This window comes from Macrobrachium nipponense, chromosome 18 (genome assembly GCF_015104395.2).
Source record: "Macrobrachium nipponense isolate FS-2020 chromosome 18, ASM1510439v2, whole genome shotgun sequence".
Classification (NCBI taxonomy): domain Eukaryota; kingdom Metazoa; phylum Arthropoda; class Malacostraca; order Decapoda; family Palaemonidae; genus Macrobrachium; species Macrobrachium nipponense.
This window is the reverse complement of record NC_087211.1, coordinates 45,350,919-45,366,061: the sequence shown is the minus strand read 5'-3', so window position 1 is coordinate 45,366,061 and position 15,143 is coordinate 45,350,919. Positions and strand designations below refer to the sequence as shown.

The 15,143-nt window shown below is 38.1% G+C and overlaps 2 protein-coding genes across 6 annotated transcripts in view; one reads left to right on the top strand and one right to left on the bottom strand.

The window, feature by feature from the left end:
- The window catches only part of LOC135197012 (1-phosphatidylinositol 3-phosphate 5-kinase-like), a 385,140-nt gene that overhangs the window by 245,508 nt on the left and 124,489 nt on the right, over positions 1-15,143 (top strand). The window lies entirely within an intron of this gene.
- The window catches only part of LOC135197331 (uncharacterized), a 44,629-nt gene continuing 34,086 nt past the window's right edge, over positions 4,601-15,143 (bottom strand). Inside the window, exons 2-9 of the mRNA XM_064224473.1 lie at positions 10,354-10,468; positions 9,495-9,641; positions 8,558-8,713; positions 7,897-8,059; positions 6,779-6,917; positions 5,142-5,221; positions 4,929-4,970; positions 4,601-4,665 (exon numbers count right to left, since the gene is read on the bottom strand). Of these exons, the coding sequence (XP_064080543.1) occupies positions 4,601-4,665; positions 4,929-4,970; positions 5,142-5,221; positions 6,779-6,917; positions 7,897-8,059; positions 8,558-8,713; positions 9,495-9,641; positions 10,354-10,468 (907 nt within the window). The remainder of the gene's footprint in view (positions 4,666-4,928; positions 4,971-5,141; positions 5,222-6,778; positions 6,918-7,896; positions 8,060-8,557; positions 8,714-9,494; positions 9,642-10,353; positions 10,469-15,143) is intronic.

Below are 15,143 nucleotides of genomic sequence, written 5' to 3'. Positions count from 1 at the left end.
TACGCATACGTTGCCAGATATCACAAGATTCCTTGCTTTCATCTGTTTTTTTAACGGGATCCAGCTAGGCACTAGAAATTATCCTATTGTTAAGACCGAAGGTTTGTTCGCATATGAACAAATACAAATTGATTTTAAAATTTGTCATATTTTCACACTTAAATTAACAAGATCACTAAGTCCCATTTCTAGATTCCCATATGCCCTGCAAGGGATTTGTTGTTACTAAATAATGTAAAATTGGAGCAAGGTAAGTTAAAGAAGTTGGGCAGCTAAGTCAGAGGAGACCAGAGGCATTTGACCAGTAGTAACAGGCAATAAACCATTAGTTGAGGTCAAACGGATGATGCAAAGAAATTATCATCAGTGCACTAAGTAAGAATTGCGAATTTCAAAACATGGCCAAGTAACTCACCCTGTCATTGTTAGAGAACAGTTAACAAGCCCATCAGCTAGTATTGTATTTGTAGCTTCTAAGTCAGTTTGTCCATTTGATTTTTTCTTAACGTTTTGAGATTCTTACATCAAATAATGGCATCCCATTCTAACTGTTGAGAAGTTTGGCCAACATTGTGCCATTTCTATACTCTCTTCTTGTGTTTTTCATTTTGAACACAGTACAGTAAAGCAAATGAATTTGGCTTTAAAATGAGACAACAATCAGCTTTATAAAATGAAAAATAAATTCACAGTGTAATAACAGAAAAAATTGCTATACTATTCATAAACGGTCAGTGTCATTTGCCAAACAAATTTTGAGATGCCCCATGAAATCCCAAAGGAATCAATAAAAGGTAAAAGAGAAAGTCAATGAAGCTCAATAGCTGGTTGGAAAAAGACGCAAAGCCATGCAATGGCTGTAAATGGTGGGATATAATGCTGTTGGGGCTGCAGTACACTAGGAAGCCTTTAATTCTGTTACAGTAAACCACAAAATGTGCATTGTAGACAGAACATCACTATGGGTGTGAGGTCTACTATTGCTCACATTTTGGCTATGTATATGGAAAACAATCCAATGCATCTAATGTTTTTTAGTCTACATACTCTCAAATTTCACAAAGTACATTGTGCATCACTTTATACTTCAGGCATAGTTAATTCGACAAAATACTAGGCATTTCTTTGCCAAAAGACTATTATCCTTTTACATAAAAACCGTGATGTCACCCCATCTTATTAACGAACCACAATCAAAAACGACGTCTAACTTTAGAACACTATGGGAAACATATTAGTAAACCTTACGAACTGTCAATTTTGGAATTTCTAAAAAAAATTACTGCTTCCATTTCCGCACCTCGTCCCCAATCCCTTCTAACCTGTTTTCCTTCAATATCACAAGAGGTAAATAATGACAATACTGTATTAAAATAATAAACAACTCCGCGCCCCAAGTCTCATTCAATAGATCCCTTCATACTTTTGCTAAAAGACTTGTTTAAACTAACCTTGACATCTTACCTTAGTCTGTCAGCCACATTACAAGATAGATTTTTAAGATAGTACTAGTAAACAATGAGGCCTCTTAATAAAAAAAAATATCCTGCATTAATTAGCTCTGACTTTTCTCCACAGAAGATTTTCAGACTTTTCTAGGCGCTAGCATATCCAAACTCTTATTACTAAAATAATTTCTGAACAGACACAGCCAGGTACTGAAACTTAACACCAGACACACAAACAAATGACCATAAGTTTCTCATCAAGTTCTATGTAGTTATTAAATGCTTTAAAGTACTGACAAAATTCTAGGTTAAAAGAAAGACAAATATATACAATTAATGCAAATCCTTTCCTAATCATGAGAAAATTTAGATGAAAAAACTCATGTCTAACCGACTAAACCATACCACTAAAGCACTGAATAAAAAATAATCACATATACAGTATATATTTCTGGCACTATACACAATTCAAAGCAAAACCAAAATGGACTAATATATTGTTTACCCAAATTGCAAAAAATTTCTTATAAATTGTAACTGTACATGCATAATACCAAAACTGATGCCTTCAATACAGAAACAGAAAAACTAGCTCACTACAGCACATAACCAGTAAAACAATGTAGCTAGATCAGATATATCCATATAAGTTTTCTCTCTCATTTAAAATACTCTCCATTAAGCCACACAGCTTGTTTCTACATTTACATCTGATATGCCTGTTAACTGAAAAAATGTATGAAGCCCAATTTTGTAGAAAAACAATTTTCATTTCAAATGATGCAATGAACTTGCATATTCTTTTCAAGTTCAAGAGGTCAATGTTCAAAGAGCATACTCATGAAATCACAACAAGACATCAACATTATCAAAGAACTTTAGTCATTAAATGAAATTAAGAACAATAAGGTTTGTACAAATCACCATAAAGGAAGGGTCCTGTGAAATCTACAAGACAAAATATTTTGCATAATTCACTGCAATGTCACTCCAGTGCATTCTAAAGAAAACAAAATAGGTGAAATTAATGAAAATTTCTTATGTACTTAAAGTGCATGCAAATAAGCAGAAGATACTGCGAAAGAAGAGGCCAAGCTACACTGACGTTGTACCAGAGTTGCACAATAGTTCATTTTAACTTGTTCAGTCACATGTGCCTGATAAACTCAGCCTACTGGAATTTCACAAAGATAATATGTGATAAAAAAAATTTTTATTTCAGATGCAAGTTTTCATTATTGTTGCAATCTATAAAACCTACTCCAACCTAGGTATATCTAATTTCTATAAACCAAAATTTCAGATAGAGAACAGAGAATACTCGGCATAGATATTGTTAAGGGTATTATGCCACGACTTCACATGTAAGGTTTTTCATATTTCAATCTATAGAACCTATGCTAGTCTAAGCTTATTTGATTTTTATAAACCAAATTCCTGAAAACAATAGAGTATACTCTGCATGGTTGTTCTTTCAGTATATTTAGAATATTTAAAGAGAAACCAGTCTTTGCTTTAAAATCAGTCTAGGCAAGACTGAGAGATCAAAAAAAAAAAAAAAATCTGGTTCCAAACACAAAACAGTTTCAGCTTCGCAATAACAATAATGCTGTAATAATTAGTCACAGTATAAAATTCTACATCTTAAGGCAAATTTTTTACTTGCACTGATATAAACTAACCATAAAGGAACTTTTTTTTTTTTTTTTTTTTTTTTTTTTTTTTAATCTGTGCTCTTCTTCCTATTTACAAAAGCATTAAGCTAAAACTAAATTTTTTTTTACAAAAAACAATGAAATATGGCTAACACACTACAAATTATACCAGGCTCTCTTGTATATGTACTAAAAACAGATTACTATGTTCCCTTTGCTGGAATGGAATCTTTTTTTCCTTGGTGTACTATAATAACATTATGAGGCAAACTAAGCAACATTCTGATTGAAATTTATATTTTCCTAACAATTTTGCTGATAAAATCTTTATCTTTTAAAACTTAGGGAGTTACATCATTACTTTCACCAAATTCCATATAAATGGTTTTGAAATCTCAATTGAAAGTACTGTAAATCAGACACAAATGACTATTCTTTGAGTATAGAAACACAAGTGTCAGAGTAAGAAAATACTGTGCCATGCAATGTATTGATTGTCTCTATTTCAATACACTCGATTAGTATGAAAGCTCTCATGCCCCAGTAAAATTTCTTCTATACTCTCCCAGTTATATAGGAATTAAAAATGTATGTTTTGTTCCTCAGTGACTGAGTAAACCAGGTTTCATAAATACCAGAAAATGCTGTAGGTAAGATGATCTACAAATTGTGATGACTATCAGGCTTTTCGTTTAAATAGTACACCTATGTAAAAACTACTCTGTATGAGGGTCACACTGACATAACTGACATAGTTGAAAATCAAACAACATGTACTTATATACTAAATAGTTTCACAACACATTTACTAACAAAACTGAACTTGACAACATTCAAATCTTCATTCCTTTTCTACAATCAATATGACAAATGCAATAAAACACTATAGTACATATTTATTCAAATTTTTAACAATCTATGACTTAAAATCTTTCAAGCTGCCTTACCTTTGACAGTTTCACAGCCTTACTTTTCTCTTTAGTATAAAACTCTATTGTGCTGGAATTTTTCTTATGCAACTTGTAAGAAAATGCTCATAGTTTGGTGACTTTCTTCCCGATAAAAAAAGAAAAATATCAACTTTTTCAAAGATTTCATAAAGGATTCTTGAAAATCAGATGATCACCACAATATATAAAAACATTTGTTAAAATCTTTCCATACCAACACTCCATCTTCCTGGACAAATATGTCATTGTCTCTCAATGTTACCAGCCACTTCATGAAAGAATTTAACGCAATTTGTATTTAGCATTCATCAGTGACTATAATTCATGACAAGAAGTAACTATGTTTTTAATGACAGAAACTTAAAAAAATTTAAGCATAAACTTTTTGTTGATATATGACCACTACAAGTCATTGTTTTACTGATTAAAATTCATAACTTTTTAATGAAAAATAAAACTTCTACTCAGCATGATTATCTCTGTTTTTACCTGTTTTTACCATCTACAACCAAAATTCATATACTAGTATACGTACAGTACTTTATCTTCACTGAACCAAATTAATCTTTCCAACTGGAATCATATTTTCTTTGATAACATTATTATAAGTGACTGAAAAATAATTGCCAACTTTTAATACCACAGTTTTTACTCCATAGAAGCAGGTGTACAATGTGTTATATAACTTTCAATACATTTTTTCATGTACTGTTGTACATCCAATATACATTACTATGCTCTAGTGTCTTTCCTACATTTTGCAAGACAAAAAGAAATAACTAATTGTACATTCTGATGATGCAACGTCAGGTCTTAAAAGTAACAAGTACATCTAGTGACAAACTTAAGGACATGTATATATGTATACTACTTACTTTCTTTGGTTTCTTCATTCTGCTTCTGCTGATCTTGAGAATCTAAAATGTGATGAAAAGATAACTAATTACTAAAATTTGATTCCAAGACTTTTCAAAATCAAACTGTGAGGGTAATAGACAATTTGGTAATTAATTTCGAACAAAAACATTACAATCACGATTCATAGTAAACTAACACACTGGCAAAACTCAGATTTACTAGCTACATACCCAATGCAGATTTCCCAGCTGAATCCTCATTTGCAGAGTACCCCTTTTCCCCTTCATCATCAAGAGGCTCACTTCCATTACTGCAAATATACAGATAGTGAGTTCTGAAAGAAATGAAAGCAACAATTCTTTTTTTAGAAATACAGTACGTATGTCCATCAATGTCTCCATCCTAGTTACTGCTTTTTGATAGTGTGGTCGCTGTTCATCCTGAAAAGAGTTACACTCTCATGGTAGGTCCAGGGCTCTATAAAACCAACCAACCAATCTCAAAGAATTCTCTTATAGTTGGTCTCAGCCAGAAGAGTGCTTGTTGGCACAGTAAAAGAATATACAGTAAATGACTTAGGACAGGAGGACTCCACCTCCTGTCTACAGCAGCTGCCTCAGTTTCCCCTTCATGCTACTTGCATGTTTGTAACAGCAACTCGTATGACAGCTATCTTTCCCATCACACTTTGGTCTGTCCCACAGCTCACTTATTCCCAAGTTTTGCTCTGGAAATATGTTCGACTCTGCATTTGTCAATCATCATAACACCACCTAAGCTAGGTAGTACATAGTTTTAAGAACCAGTGAAAAACTTTAGTTCCTTGAAATGTTTATGAGTGGGCTTATATTTGTTAAAATTGGGAGCCAGTAGGTCTACAAGGCGAGAAGTTAGGAGTAGATCACTAGGCTACGCTGTAACTGCTGTGCTGTTTTTTCCAGTCTGACAAAGCAATAATTAGCATCAATGCAATAATGTTAGACAGTTTTGTTATTGCAACTCATTAGTTAACAACTTTTTTTAACACTGATGGATAAATTGAGGTTAACAAAAGGTGAAATCAGGCTAGCCTAACTTCTGTGTACAAAATTACAAAATATAGCCTTGATAGTAGTTATCAACTGTGCTTGACTTGCAAAACCCTGGTGTTTTTTTTTTACAAAAAAGGGCCCAGGATTTTTTTTTTTTCTTTGTAGAATTTTATAATCAAACTAAATGGACTTTGCTAGATTAAAAGTTCCCCAGTTATTCTTATTACGTATTGGAATCTTTTCAAGTGTTAAAAGAAATACATTTATGTACATCTACTTCCAACTCATATTACTCAATCGATAGTGACAAAAAATGTTGAGAAAAATTTTAATGGCTTGGAGGATGTTGGTAATTCTCAGTTTGTCAACACATGGCAATAATGATGATGGTAAAATTCAATCAACTGATAATTATTAGAATGTAAAAATTACCATAATAAAAAATCACATAATTCTAACATTCATATTTTATAATACAATATTATTATAATATCATTGGATACAGTTAGTAAGACCTTTGTTATTATTTTGAATACAACTAATCATAGTACAGTATATGATTTTTGTTTACAAATAGATAAAACCCTCCAAAAAAGTTTGGTTTTTAGAGCTTTCCAGTTTTTAGAAATTTGGATAAGGGATTGTAAACTTTTTACAAGTATAAGTTGTATCATCATACAAAAATTAATAATTTGTCAGCTGACTTATAAAACATAAGGAACTCCTTTTTAAACTAATGTTTACAGTTGCTATTCATCAACCACACTGTAAACATGAACACAATTAGGAATTAACATAAGACTAACAATATTCAGTAACCTATAATGGGCACTTACTTCTTTTGATTCTCTTGGCCTGGTATATCACTGAAAGATGCTGACAAGCTCAATGAATCTGTAGAAACACCTGTTATTGCAGATGATGCCACAGAAGCAGTGTCACCTCCTTGTTTCTGAGATGTGGCACTGCACATTTCTGTAAACAGAAATATCATTGAGACTGATGTTACTGTGCATAAGACTTCTCAAACTAGTTACATTAGTACAATAATTTATCAGTGTCTTAGCACCAGGTTATTTACATACATCATCTTTAAGGGACCTCCCTTTCTGCAATCCTTTGTTACTTCCTCCTTACTATGATAAATGATGAAGGGTAACCGTGGAATCATTTGTATGTCAAAATTTTCTTGAATTTATAATGTCAATAAATATAAACTTCTATGAACTTGGGAAATGTAAACTGGGATTTATCTCTTTTGTCCCTTTACTCACAGACTGCAACCCTGACATTTTCAAGTCCACAATTCTTGTTAAACAAGACCAAAATATTAGCATTAGAAAATTCAGTATCAAAACCTGGTTTAAAGACTAGCACCAAATAAATTACCAGTAACTTTACAGCAGAAACAGTATAATAATCATATTTTACCAGGAACTTTACAGCAGAAACAGTATAATAATCATAATTAAGAGTAATAAGTATAAAAATATCTTAAATATCTTGGGAGAATATCTTTTGCTTTTATATTTATCCTTTAGATGTCAATGCACTATATGTTAATCTTTAACTACAATTTTAATTCTGTACTATTTTGTACACGTTATACCACAGCATCCACCTAGCACAACCTTTTTTACTATTAGTCAGCTTTCTACCTCTTCATGTCTATCACATCTAACAATGACTATTCATCTCACTTTCTTATCACATACCCAAACCATCATGATCTTTGATGTCTATTTTTCAGATTTTCTTACTCTTTTCCTTTTGTTCTTTTATGCTCTATTTATTCTAAAGAAAATGTCTGACAGAATTTTTTAAGTTTACTACTAGGATACTTACCTTTCAATGGAAAAAATGAGTCCAGTAAGATCCTTTTTCTTCCTCCTATTGCCCTCTTAAATTCTGATCTGAAGAAACAGAGTCAATAATGCTTTAAATTACAACTTACCTCCAGTTGAGTTATTAGCAAGAGCTGAAGCTACAGAGGATGTAGATATAGAACCACTCGTGGACTGACGAGGGAGGGGATTTCCCCCACTTCCAGATGCTGCCATAACTTTGGCTTTCTCAAGTCTTTCTTCTTTCTTACGAAGCTGCACTAAATCCTGAACCTATTGGTAAAGATGTAGTAAAAAGATTTCCTGTAGATAATAATTCAAATACATATTGGATAATTCAAAGACATATCAATTATATAAAAAATAACTCACTTCAAATTTGAAATACTAACAAAAGAGTTAAATTTTGGTGTGAGAAATATTCCATCTTCAACTTTCCTTAGTGGGTTAATGATAGGTAAAATTCAGTAAATATTTATGTTTACTTTTCTTGTTCTATGGCTTTGGCACTGCAGGAATTAACCATTACTGGTAGTCCTTTACATACAGACTATTTTACATTCCAAGAGCTCATTTGTAAGTTCAATTTGTTTGTAAATAACACTCTGCTTTGTACACTTTCCATTAAAGTTTATTTGGTCCTTGTACATAAAGTTTCCAATACGCAAAATCTTTCATCTTTCCTTGAAAAAGTGGCAGAAAAAGCTATGATATTACACTTCCTTACCAAGTGATTGAGTAGGCCCTAAGGTACTGCGAGATCTTTCTTACCTTTAAATTCCAGTCAGAGACAACTTGTGCTATCAATATCTTAGCGGTGACAATCTTGTCTTTAATTTCCATCATTGCTGTGGTTACCTCTTGGACTGTATTAGGAGTAGGAGGGTGCAGCCTTCTTGCCTCCAGGGTGGGTGATGTTAATTGTAGCTATAAAAGCAAAATCTATCTTAGAATACAACAGAAATGTAAGATGAGTTAGTGTGTGGTACAGTGTATGGAAAAATATTCTGTAGAACTATGCAATGACCATTATGTATAAAAGTTTGTAACATTATGATTTACACTACTATTTTCCTAAAAAGTAATGGAACTTCATTCCCTCTTAATACACAATTCTTCACCTACATGCATTTCATATATAAACCTTAAAAGGAATGAAGAAAAGACATTCTTATAAAAAAAAAAGGTTAGATCCTCTAAGCTGGTTAAATCTTTAGGGTGGAGTCACCAACTCAGTTAAAGTTAGAAAACCCCTGCAGTTGGAATACCTGGGATAAGATGGGAAAAACAAAAAGGGATCTTATGTCATGAGACAAGCCAATCTCTTAACAATTCAAAAATAATAAACAAAGAGTAGTGATTTACCCAGCCAGAGATGAACATGGAAAATATAACTCCCATAAATTTACAATTCAGTTTAAAATTCACAGGAATATACCTGAAATTTGTTCAAATTTTATGGCAAAAGTAACTGATGCATTACACAACAGAGTAAAATTAAAGTACACAATACTTGAAAAGAATGAGAGAGAGAGAGAGAGAGAGAGAGAGAGAGAGATAGAGAGAGAGAGAGAGAGAGAGAGAGAGAGAGAGAGAGTTATCATAATGGAGTAATCTAAGATTATGTATTAAACACACAAAAAACAACAACTTTAATTTTTTGTTTGAGTCTTTCGTAAGTTTAAGTATTTTTAACCTTCCATCTCACCTGAATACTTTCTATTTGCTCCCTGAACTTTGCGCGCTGAGAATTCTGATGCTCACTAATTTCCAAAATCAGAGGCTGCCAACGGAGATTGCTTTCTGAAGAAAGTGTAGTTACCCGTTCGAGAATAGTAGAAAAAACTGAATAACCCTACAGATAAAGAAAATAAATAAAAAGCATTTATTAAAATGAAAATAATTACCTACTTATATACTATATATAAAACTCCTGAAAAACTCAGTCTTGATGTTAAGTTGAAAAATCTTTACAATTACTTGAGATCTATAAATCATTCTCCAGTTGCATAGATGAACTGAATTACTGAAATTGTGGAGTGGGCAAGCAAGCATGAAAGATGCATTTGTTAGGTCACATTAAACTTAACTAAAAAATCCCAAACGCATTCAAATGCGTAACTTCCAAAGAATTCTGTGCACAAACATTGTATGTCAAAATAAACAACAAATATATTACTTGTGAATACCAATTTACATTCACAGATTCTTGGCTATTACTTGATGTGGAATGCTTTATTATAATTTACATAATAGCAATTTCTGTTAGTATCTCATAGTAGTATAATTAAACCTCTATGGATAACTTTCAAAAACTGAGGCATATAGAGAATGGGTACACAATTATGACTTGCATTTGCTTTTGAAGACAGAGATATGCAAAAAATCAGTATTAAAATTACCTCAATATTCATAAGAAATTACATTGCAAAAATAACCATTTCAAAAATAAAAATCAACAAAAAGCAGAAATGCATGATGAAATCATTTTTCTTATGTACATATACTGATTACTGAGGTACAGTACTGAAATATAAAATGAGCTGAAAAATGGAAAATAAAATTACCTGTATGGCCACTCCTTTAATTTGTTCAACCACGGATGACTGTGTTACAGGTGGTATACATAAGCTCATTTCAGATGGTGGGAGCATGATTTCTCTTACAGTTATTGGATTGTACCTAGAAAAGAAATTTTTTGAAGATCACAGTATGTCTATGATAAATTTTATAGCCTATCTTTTGATTTTGCTGTAGCAGCGTGGTTTCCCCTGGGGACTTAAAAAGATTAAATTAATTTTTCTGCAAAATACTTCAGGTAATGAGATGGAGTGAACATTAAATGAGCCTTTAGAATAAAAAACTATACAGTTTGAAATAAGGAGCAAAAGTTATTTTCCTAAAGTCTTCAAGGTTTGCTATCAAACTACAGTATATAAATTACTGCTAAGCACTACAAGTTAAATTCAGGTTCTTACCTTGTAATAGTTTGGGGTTGTGATAAAATAACAATTTGTCGAAAATTGTATTTTTCCTAACTATACAACCTGAGGTCCTTTAACAAAGGAAGGTAACTTAGCGGCAGCTGAACCGGTCGTAAGCTTCGAACAAGGGGGTTTGGTAGTTAAACTACTTGTCCGGCAGTTGGTGGTCAGCTAGACTGCGGGAGAGGAGTCACTTTGCTTAGGCCCAGGGGAAACGCAGAGTGAGGGGTGGGTGGCATGAGGTGGGACTATGTAAAAGGACCTCAGGTTTGTATAGTTAGGAAAAATAAAAATTTTTGACAAATTGTTATTTATTCCGATACGTATACAAAACCCTCGGTCCTTTAACAATAGGAAGACTCACTTATTGGTGGGTTGGAATCTGAGTCTTATGAACAGACTGGTGTTCGAATACGACCTTGGTTCCCTCCCTGATCGGGGTGTGCACCGCAGGATCAGTGGCCAGACTTCTGAACCAAATTTATAAGAGGGAGGCCAGCGTACCTCTTATAAATAGCAAATAAACAAGAACTAGTTCCTACTTCAAGAGCCAATATGAAGTCATGGGTTTGTCTCTTGTTGGCTTCCACTTCCCCCTTGTAGGGATAAACACTCCTATCCCTAATGAAAGGGATAGGATAGAGCTCGGTCGTGTAGCTTACCTGCATCTGCTTCCTGTTCAGCGTAGTGACGACCACGGCCCTCTGCCCACAGGTAGAGGAGGAAGAAAGAAGGAGTAAGAGAAGCCAGTCACACTCTCTTTCGCTCATCCATTCATGCAGTCCCACAAGGATGCAATGATGTTTCTGATTCTGCTCGGGTGCTGGGTAAGCTACACAACTTGTTGAGCAGCCACCAACGGGTCCCAAGGAAAAGGTGTCCAAGGACCTGTGGGTAATATCCCGAAGGTATGAAGGAAGTAAAGGTGGTTTGGTTGGCCCAAACCCCTGCCTTCAGAACCTGCGCCATTGAGAAGTTCTTGCGGAATGCAGCCAGAAAGAAAGTGTGTTCTTGGATACTTCTTTCTTGGTAACCCCGGTGCTAACGAAGAGGCGTTGACACTCAGGCCTGAGGTGTCGAGTTCTCTTCAGATAGCGCCGTAGCGCCCTCACAGGACAAAGCAGCATCTCATCCACATCATTATCAGTGAAGTCCTTCAGGGAGGGGATCATGAAAGACTGAACCGGTCGTCAGGAACCGAAGGATTCTGAGTCTTCGCTGCGAAGTCGGGACGAAATCAAGCGTTACGGAATCCCCCATCCCCTGGAATAGCTTAACGTCGAAGGAAAGACCATGAAGTTCTCCTACTCTCTTCGCCGATGCCAGGGCCAGCAGAAAGAGGGTCTTGAGGGTCAGATCCCTGTCTGATGACTCTTGGAGTGGCTCGAAGGGTCTTCGAGTCAAACTCTTAAGGACAAAGCAGTCAATCCCGACCCGGGGGCCTGAGTTCCCTGGGTGGGCAAGACCTCTTGAAAGCTCTTCATAATGGAGGGAGATCTCGAAGGAGGAGGAGATATCCACTCCTTGCAGTTTAAGTACTAGGGCCAGGGCAGCTCTGTATCCTTTAACTGCAGAGATGGAGAGGAGCTTCTCGGCGAAGGAAAACGAGGAAATCCTCTACCTGCTGAATAGTGGCTCTGAGAGGAGAGAGACCCCGTCCACGACACCAACCACCGAAGACGGACCACTTTCCCTGGTATACAGCTGCAGAGGACTGTCTGAGGTACCCAGCCATCTCTGTTGCTGCGCTGCAAAAAAAGCCTCTCGCTCGCAAGAGATGATGGATAACAGCCAGCCGTGAAGACACAGGGACTGAACCGATCGGTGGTACCGTTCTATGTGGGGCTGGCACAGGAGGTTGTGCCAGGGGGAATCTCTCTCGGTGCTTTGGCTAGCAGAGCCAGCAGGTCCGGGTACCAAACGGCCTGAGGCCATTTGGGTGCCACCAGGATCATCCGAAGATTCGGGGTGACCAGCGCCCTGCTGATCACCTTGCGAATCAGACAGAACGGAGGAAAGGCGCACAAGAGGAGGTTGTCCCACGGGTGTTGAAGAGCGTCCTCTGCAGCTGCCCATGGGTCCAGCACAACTAAGTAGAAAACCTGGAGTTTTCTGTTGTGCCGGGTGGCGAACAGATCCACAACTGGACGTCCCCACAGGTTGAAGAGCCTTCCGCCAGTCTGGGTGAAGGGACCACTCGTTCCTATCACCTGATCCCGACGGCTGACCTTGTCTGATACCACATTCCTCTTGCCTGGAATGTAGCGGGCTGACATCTCTACCTCGAGTTTGTACCACGGTCCCCACTTTTGTGCACCTTGCAACGTCAGACTGATGCAACGGGAGGGACACTAGTCCCGTTTGTTGGATGTACCGCCACTACCGTGGTGTTGTCGCTCATCAACACCACTGAGTGTCCCACCAGACGATTTTGAAACTCTTGGAGAGCTCCAGGACATTGATGTGAAGGTGCTTGTCATGATGATTCCACACACCACAGCCAGCAACTCCTCCAGGTGTGCGCCCCATCCCTCAGTCAATGCGTCTGAAAACAGCAACATCTCCGGGAGGGGGGGGGAGTGCGAAGAGGCACTCCTCTTACAAGGTTCCCGTCATCCAGCCACCAGGCTAGGTCCTGCCTCACCTCCTCCGTGAGAGATACGGGGAAGAAAAGTGGGTCTCTTGCCTGTGACCAACACTCCTTTAGTCTCCATTGAAGAGACCACAGGTGAAGACGCCTGTGAGGGACTAACTTCTTGAGAGATACGAGGTGACCGATCACGACCTGCCAATGCTAAGCTGGCTGCTCCTGTAGAGACAGGAACCTTCCTGCTGCCTCCCCAAACCAAACCTGCTGGATTCCTCCGCAATTCGGCGGGGAAGACTCTACCCTGCTACTGTATCGATCAGCATGCCCAGGTACTTCATCCTCTGCTGGGCTCGAGATCTGACTTCTTGTAATTCATACGATCCCCATATCGCAGCAGAATTCGAGGAGTTGATCTCTGTCCTGTAGCAATTGCAAGCGGGAGCTCGCCAGGACTAACCAATTGTTGAGATACCTCAGAAGACGTATCCCTACCGAGTGGGCCCAAGCCGACACCAGAGTCAACACTAGCGTGAACACCTGTGGGCCAGTAGAGAGACCGAAACAAAGTGCCCTGAACTGGTACACATCCCGTCGAGGATGAGAATGAGGTACTTCCTGGAGGATTGATGGATGGGTATCTGGAAATACGCGTCCTTCAGATCCACAGAAAGCATGAAGTTGTTCTCCCCTGATGGAATCGAGCACTGATCGTGCTGTTTCCATCGTGAACCGAGTCTGGCGAACGAATCGGTTAAAGGGAGAGAGATCTATCACCGGCGCCAGCCCCCGAGGACTTTTCCACCAGGAAAAGTCGACTGTAGAAGCCCGGCGACTGATCCATACGATCTCCACAGCTCCTTTGCTCCAGCATGGGCTTTTTAACTTCCTGCTGAACGCCACATCCTTGGCCGAAACCAGGAACGTAACATCTGTATATGTACCGGGTTTGGAGGTGAGGGTGGCCGAGACTCGAAGGGTAGTAAATATCCCTCCCAAAGGACGTTCACTATCCAGGTCTCCGCTCTGTAGTGCTGCCATGTTGCCCAATGGCTCGCCAGGCACCCCCCACTTCTGGCAGCAGGTGAGGGGGAACGCTGTCCCTAGCGTTTCCCATCCTCTCTTCAACTTCTTCTTCCTGGCTCCTCCTCGAGAGAAGGAGGGCTGGGAGGAGGGCTAGTTACAGTCGCTCCTTACAGTCGAAGTCGAAGGCAGTCTTTTTTCCTCTTGCTTCGAAGAAGCGATCGTCTTAGCCGCAGAGGTAAGCAGCGCTAGCTAAACTCTGGCTTAGCCGCAGTTGTTCGAGGTTGCCCAGCCACCTTTGAGACTACCTGGTGGACTAAACGGTCACTTTCATCAGTGCGCCATTGTTCCACCACAGCGTCCTCCATCTCTCTGGAGAAGAGAGAAGGAACTCTGCACCGGTCCGTTGCGAAGACCCAAGGCCGCCTCGCGCAGCCGCCCTGGTCACTCGAGTGAGGCAGCCTCCCTATGCCTCAGAAACTAGGTTGGGCCACAGGTTAGCCGTCTGGGGGTGCCATGTAGGAGATAGCCCTACCTCCAGACTGGCACAGTCTCACGAAAGCCAGGTCCCCTTCAGGGGATGTGATGTTTTCCGAGGAGGACGTGGCTTTAGACAGTGTGTGGGACCACAGGTCTATCCAGGAGACTGCTTGGAATGCTGCCATGGCAGTAGATTCCAAAGCAAGTGCCTCTTGCTGTGAGAACCAGAGGTTCTCTGACAGGAGCTGCTGCAGAGACACCCCCGGAGTTAGCCTAGGTAGCT